The sequence below is a fragment of the Phacochoerus africanus genome, chromosome 5 (assembly GCF_016906955.1).
Source record: "Phacochoerus africanus isolate WHEZ1 chromosome 5, ROS_Pafr_v1, whole genome shotgun sequence".
Lineage (NCBI taxonomy): Eukaryota > Metazoa > Chordata > Mammalia > Artiodactyla > Suidae > Phacochoerus > Phacochoerus africanus.
This window is the reverse complement of record NC_062548.1, coordinates 25,571,768-25,578,733: the sequence shown is the minus strand read 5'-3', so window position 1 is coordinate 25,578,733 and position 6,966 is coordinate 25,571,768. Positions and strand designations below refer to the sequence as shown.

Genomic DNA, 6,966 nt, shown 5'->3' with positions numbered 1-6,966 from the left:
TTCTTTCTCCGTAGGACAAGCTTTCGGTAGCCAATGTGTTGGCAGGGGAAGTCAGGGGGGGGATGCTAGCATAGCAACCATGGCCTACGGCATAGCAACCATATTGTTTACTTAAGCTGGGGAGCTTGAGGGAGTAGAAAGCGGCTATAGGGAAGGGGAAGTTGGCCCGCCAGCCCTCCGCACGCCACTCTGGCGTGGAACCTAGAGCAGCAGCGATCAAAATCTGAGCTCCCCGCCCCCGGAACCACCCGATGAGCCGGTCCTCTTTGCAGCCTCCCCCCCCCCCACCCCGCCCTTTGAGGCAGATGGTTTCTTCCATTCTCCCGGCAGCTTCAGGTTCCGCGCTCCGGAGTCACAAAGCGCGGGGTCACGTGGGCGGGCCGGTGCGCTTTGTGACGCCACGGGCCCCGCCCCTCGGCCCGCCTATCCGCGCACGCCAGCCCCGCCCCGCGCGCACCGCCCGTGCAATCCCTGCTTAAGAGACCCCGGAGTGGGGCGCTCGCCCGAAGCCAGGCCGCGTCCGCCATAGTGCCTGGCTTGGAGGTGTCGCCGGCGCCTGGTGAGGGCCCGAGAGCGGCAGGGGGGCGAAACAAAAAAAGGGAGCCGGCGGAGCCCTCGCCCTTGCCCGGCGGCTTCCGGGCCTAATCTCGCGGTACTGGGCCGAAAGGCGACGGGAGCGAAAGGCGAGAGAAGCGCGGAGCACTCGGCGAGAGGAAGCGTCAGGGAGCCTCGGCGGCGTCGCCAGGGTCCGCCGAAGCCCCGCGGCCGCTGGCTGGGGCCCGGGGTGGTGAGGAAGCGCTGCGAGGCCTAGCCGAGGCCTAGTACCGTCTTTGTGTCTGAGGCGGCGTTGGCGGCGGCGGCGGGGGGGAGGCGGAGCCGGGGGCGGCCTGCGGGAAGGCCTCTCCTCCGCCGACCGCGCGTTTCGGCCTAGGCCGTGGGGCCGCCCGTGGCCTCCGGGAGGCAGGCGAAAGGGGTCTGTGTGTGGTGGGGGCCTGGGCCTGGGGCAGCCGACGGCGGTCGTCCGGAAGCCAGGAGGAGGCGAAAGGCCGCTCGTGGACTCCGGGCCTAGGCCCTCTCCCCTCAACCTTCTCCCGGGGCCTGGGTCACCCCCATCCACGGAGAGAGAGAGAGAGACCAACCGGGAGGTGCGGCCGCGCAATGGACCCCTGACCCCGCGGGGTCACTCGGACTCTTAACGTGTGGACTGACCGCAACTGACTGCACCGCCTGCCCCCGTCTCCTGCCGGCCCTTAGCATGAGCGAGGGGGACCCAGCCGGGTGACATTGTGCCCGTTGGCGGATTCTCGCTTGCCCCCTGCCCCGTCCTCGTCCACCTCCTCCCACATGAAGCGCTTCTGAATATCCGGGGGCGGGTTCTGGATCATTGTTTTTACGAACCCCTGCTTGTGGTTGGGGGGGTATTTAATCTGAGGCCTTAGGGTCCTTCGGTGTCTCTGAGTGTTTTGTGTGTGTACATATTTTGCTCTTAAGTTTATAAATATACACATATTGAGCGTGTCCACGTCTCCTCGCTGAACCTTAGGCATCCTTTGGCACCATGTCCTGTGTGCATTATAAGTTTTCCTCTAAACTCAACTATGATACCGTCACCTTTGATGGGCTCCATATCTCCCTCTGCGACTTAAAGAAGCAGATTATGGGGAGAGAGAAGCTGAAAGCTGCCGACTGCGACCTGCAGATCACCAACGCGCAGACGAAAGAAGGTAAGGGCCGCGTGGGCTCCAGATCCCTGCTGGGTGAAGATAGATGCTGGTGATGAGGTGCCTGGCAGGAGACTAACCGCCATTACGTCTCTTGTTGACTTCGTTCGAACACTTGGGGTGCGACTTAAATTGATAGCCTAGGGTTGCAGCAACCAGCTTCGAGTTTAACTGACTCGATTTCTGCATACTTGGATGATCGGGGAACAGAATAATCCCAGATCGTGCGAGCCTGCTGATTCCTCCCCAGAGGCTTTTTAAAGTGAGGATTGGGGTGGCACAGGGTGAGGGGGTGTCATCCAGGTTCTTTGAGTGCTTGCCCTGGGGTGTTTTCGAACCTGTTTGTCTTCGGAGGGGAGGAGAGCATAAGCAGGGCTTGTTTGTTAAAGTAGCACTAGAGATACTTCTCTAACTTTCTAACCAAACAACGTTTGGGGGTTTAATGGCAAATTTTATGTTCTCCTTTTTCTTCCTCTTCCGATGTTTTAATTTAGTAACTTAGTTTTAATTTTGGAGTTGCCGGTGTTGTGAAATCCTTACTTTTAATGTTTTTGAGGGTGTATATAACGCAGCCAGTCTTTAATGTTGAAATTGCTTTTGGAACTTGGTATGCACTTTTGTCTTGGGTGTAAATTCCAGAATTACTCATATAGTAATCAAGTATTTGAACTATTATTTCATCACATTATTCCTAAAATTAGCAATTTTGTAAAGATCAAAAAGTAGATTTTTCTTTTTTAAAATAGTAATTGCTAGACTTTACATGATTGTGTTTGATACAGGATACTGAAAAGTAGTAGGCTGCTATGACAAGAGTATAAGTCGGTCCCTAATTGGAATCTTTAAGTTATTTCTCCTTTTTAAAAGCATTTTATATGATACTGAGAATTTAACATAGATTTGAGAATGTGACAAAACAGCCTTTTCAGGCTCTGACTTTCAAGTTGTTTTGGTTTCTGTTTCTCAGTACTGTAATGCTGATGTGTAGTTTTTAGTAGGTCAGTCTTTTGAGTTTTATTGATGGGATGAGAGGTAAAGTGAAGTTCCAGTTGGGATATTTTATTGATCAGTAAATTTGGCTTAACGTGGGACTTGGATTCTTTTAGTTGAAGTTAGGGGTGTGCACTTCTAGCATTATAGTTTGGTAAATAGAGTAAATCTTATGTTGTACAAGAGCTGTTTCCATTTACATCCAGACATAAGTATAATCATGTTATGTTAAGGAACAGTACCAGTGGCATTTCACAACTCCGAAGTACTTGGTAAGGAAAAACTTAATTTACTCATGTGGTAATACATGAAATATTCTCCACTTACCCACTTTTTTCAGTGTATCATACCTAGGCTTTGGTAATTTTTCCTCTACTGAGAGGAAAAATTGTTGGTGATCATGAACAACTTTTAAAAATACTACTCAATAAAATATCTTTAAGGAAATATTCTTTCTTTAAAACCACAAAAGTATCCCTGAAGCATTATAGTCATATTTAACAGATGGATTTGTAAGAATTTTTTGCCATCGTGATATGTTAGTGATACTGAGAAGGAAGAAAATATAAATGAAATTGGAGAATATTAAGGCAGCTATAATCATCATATAATGTGCAAGTTTTGTATTTTACTGGAGTATAACACAATTTAGTCATTTAGGGTTAGACTCAGTCCATCTCTCCACCTAACGATTACAACTTTGTTAGACTGGAGTAAATTATGGCTCTTGGAATTTTGGTCCACAAATTTGTGATAGTGTTATTCTTTTTCAAGCCGGGAAATTATGTGATGTTATTTTTACAAATGCTGAGAGCAGCATATTTTTTTATATATTTGTCAATTATCATTATTAGAGATAGTTTTGCTATTAGATTGGCTAAGAAAAAATTCACATCTTATGTAATCTTTAAATTGGGAGAAAAAGACATACAGTCACTTGATGAGTTTTATGGGAAATAGTACCCAATGTCATAATGCCACTTGGTATTAGCACCATCCAGTGAAATAAAAGAGAATAGAATAAATATTTATAGCTTCAGAGTTAGGATATTGCCTAGGAAAGAATGCCGAACTGGATCACTTTAGTTTGTTTGAATTAATATTTAAATTATCTAATCTATCATGTTTTTATAAAACATTCTTTAAAGTTTTGGAAATGTGTCCATGTTTAGGACTCCTAAATCTTGGACGAAAATGCTTGAATCAGAATTTCATGGTTTAGGTTTAAGAATCCTGCTTCTTTATTTTTAGACTATTTCAAAATGGATATCAAATCATCTTTTTGTATTTTTTTTCCTATACAAACTTATTTTCCTACTTTTCTACTTATTTGTAATTAACCCCCCCCAAAAAAACCCAACAACAAAACAGCTTTTACTTTGAACTTAATGAGAAAGATTCATAATCTGAGGATGAAGTATTTTCAAAAGGTTTTTTCTCTATTTCTTAATTCCCTGTTTTTCATTTCATCTATGGTCTTCATGTTTTTAGATTAAAAATGATGTGTCGCATAGAAAGGGTCTTTTGATACTAACAGGCTACTAAGGAGATATTTTAAGGGTGGGAAATCATCAGTGTACTTTAAAAGGTCACTTAGAAAGTATCTGGCATCAGGGCACCTGACACAGTGCTGCGCTGATTGAATAAGTTGTCTTGGAAAGGGATCCTGAACACATTTGCTACTTGTTCCACAGGGAACTCTTTTGAGAGTTGTTACATAGTCAGAAACTTAGCTATGAGATGTTTGACACTGTTGTTTCTAGAATTTTTTGAAGATTCCTCATCTCCCCTGTTCCTAGCTGTTTTACTACATAAGCCTAGAATGCTTATAATATGTGATACACTTAAAAATAATTAGAAGAACAAAGCCATTTGAAACAGAAACTTAAAAAAACTAAGTAAACTCAGTAATCTTAAAAGAGTTGGGAGTTCCTCTCATGCCTCAGTGACCAAGAACCCAACTAGGATCCGTGAGGATACAGGTTCAATCCCTGGCCTTGCTCAGTGGGTTAAGGATCCAGCATTGCCTTGAGCTGTAGCATAGGTCACAGACGAGGCTCAGATCTGGCGTGGCTGTGGCGTAGGCCAGTGGTTACAGCTCTGATTAGACGCCTAGCCTGGGAACCTCCATATGCTGAGGATGCAACTCTATAAAGCAGGAAAAAAAAAAAAAAAAAAGGAGTGATTAAGGTAAATGGGTACATTGTTATATCTGTCTCCTTGTAGTGGATTATTTTTCTTTTTGGTAACTTTACTAGTTCCTTTCTTAGCAAAAAAATTTTTTAAACCATAATTAAATTCATTGGTCATGTTTCTTTCTTTCTTTTTTTTTTTTTTTGGTCTTTTTGCCATTTCTTGGGCCGCTCCTACGGCATATGGAGGTTCCCAGGCTAGGGGTCGAATCAGAGCCACCGGCCTACGCCAGAGCCACCGGCCTACGCCAGAGCCACAGCAACTCGGGATCCGAGCTGCATCTGCAACCTACACCATGGCTCATGGCAACGCCGGATCCTTAACCCACTGAGCAAGGCCAGGGATTGAACCCGAAACCTCATGGTTCCTAGTCGGATTCGTTAACCACTGCACCACGATGGGAACTCCTCATGTTTCTTTTTTAATCTCATTCTTGCAGAAGTATTGCAAGTTTTGGTCTGAAGAATAGAAAAATCCTTCCTTCCTGTTTGTGTTCTCAGAAAGTGACATCCCTGTTCATCCAGTTGCTTAAGCCAGGAACCCAGGGACAAATGCCTGTTTCCTTTTTCTCCTTCATTTCCACCCCAGATCCCAATCCATTGGAAAGCCTTCAGTTCTACCTTAAAACATTTTGACTCTCGATTTCTCTGTCACATTCCAGAACAGATCATTATTCCCTCTTACCTGAGCTACCCAGCAGTCTCCTTATTAGTCATCCTCCTTATTAGTTTCTCTTCTTGTTCCCCTGCAGGTTCATTTTCCACTTAGATATCAGAGTTATCTTTTTAAAATGCAAATCAGATTGCCATCATTTCTGTTTAAAATCCTTCAATGACTTCTTATTGTAGTTAAAATATAAATCGGTGTATATAATCTATACCTTTCTTCCTGTATTTCAAGTCATCTCCTCATTTTCATTAACTGTTCTGGCCTTTTTGTGTCATTTTTTTCACTTGCTTTTCTATCTGAAACATTCTCTGTCAAGCGTTTTTGCACTCTGGTTGACTTCTCAGTTAAGTCTCAAATGTCAGTTCCTCAGACAGGCTGCCTTTGAATCAACATGCATCTTTTAATTCTTTATTGCAAAGCCCTTCTGCATTCAACGTGCCATAATTTATTTGTTCAGTGTGTCTTTCCCAGTAATACTCATTTTTGGGGCTCAGGAGAGAGAATTTTCTCATTCTAAATAGCATAATTTTTCTCCTGTGGTTCAGATGTTTAGCATTACTGGCCACAGTGGAGAATGACAGTCTTGCTGAGATTTGGGGTTCCACAGAGGTAGAGGTGCCAGAGCCACGAACCCAGTGATACTATTTGGTATCCTTTAAGGAGAAGCCCTTTAAGGCTTTGGGCTTTTGTTCTGACAGTATCAGTAATCTAGATGCAAGGAACATGTAGTTATTAGTGCTCCTTTGTATTTAAGATTATTTCCCATAAAATTTATGTTTGGAAAAAAGAAATTTATATTTGGTTGAAGTTTTCTAATTCTTGAGGCTTACTGGCTTACCCAAATCTCCAAATAGAAATTCAACTCTTTATATTTTTATTTACAGAGTATACTGATGATAATGCTCTAATTCCTAAGAATTCATCTGTAATTGTTAGAAGAATTCCTATTGGAGGTGTTAAATCTACAAGCAAGACATATGTTATGTAAGTATCAAATCCCATGTCTTTAATAAAGTTCTCAAAATAAACTTTTATTTTATGAAAAAGAACGGGTACATTTTTGAACGGAACTCATTCCTTTACCCTAACCAGTATGTCTTTATCTTTAAATTATGAGGACGGGTTTGTTTTTTTTTCCCTGATTTCTTCTTCCAGTTTCTTAACATGTAGTTAGGAGTAAAGAGTAAAAGCTATTAGGAAGACTTTTTGCTCTGTGTAGGGAATATTTACAAAGAAAAGAAAACAGTGTTTAGTGAATAAATATTTCTATCCTCCTCTTTGGTTTTTATTGACCTGCACACATTTTTTCCTTATTTTTTCACTATAAAAATGTTTGTGTCCTAAGAGACCTGTCCTAAATACTTTGTCGGCGTCACACTGAATACAGTAATAG

At 43.3% G+C, this 6,966-nt stretch overlaps 1 protein-coding gene across 2 annotated transcripts in view; it reads left to right on the top strand.

Moving 5' to 3' along the window:
• Nucleotides 1-449: 449 nt before the first annotated feature.
• The window catches only part of RBBP6 (RB binding protein 6, ubiquitin ligase), a 33,586-nt gene continuing 27,069 nt past the window's right edge, over nucleotides 450-6,966 (top strand). For both annotated transcript variants that reach the window (XM_047780289.1, XM_047780288.1), the window contains exons 1-2: nucleotides 450-1,724; nucleotides 6,458-6,557. In XM_047780289.1, coding sequence (XP_047636245.1) covers nucleotides 1,559-1,724; nucleotides 6,458-6,557 — 266 coding nt within the window. In that variant the 5' untranslated portion in view covers nucleotides 450-1,558. The remainder of the gene's footprint in view (nucleotides 1,725-6,457; nucleotides 6,558-6,966) is intronic.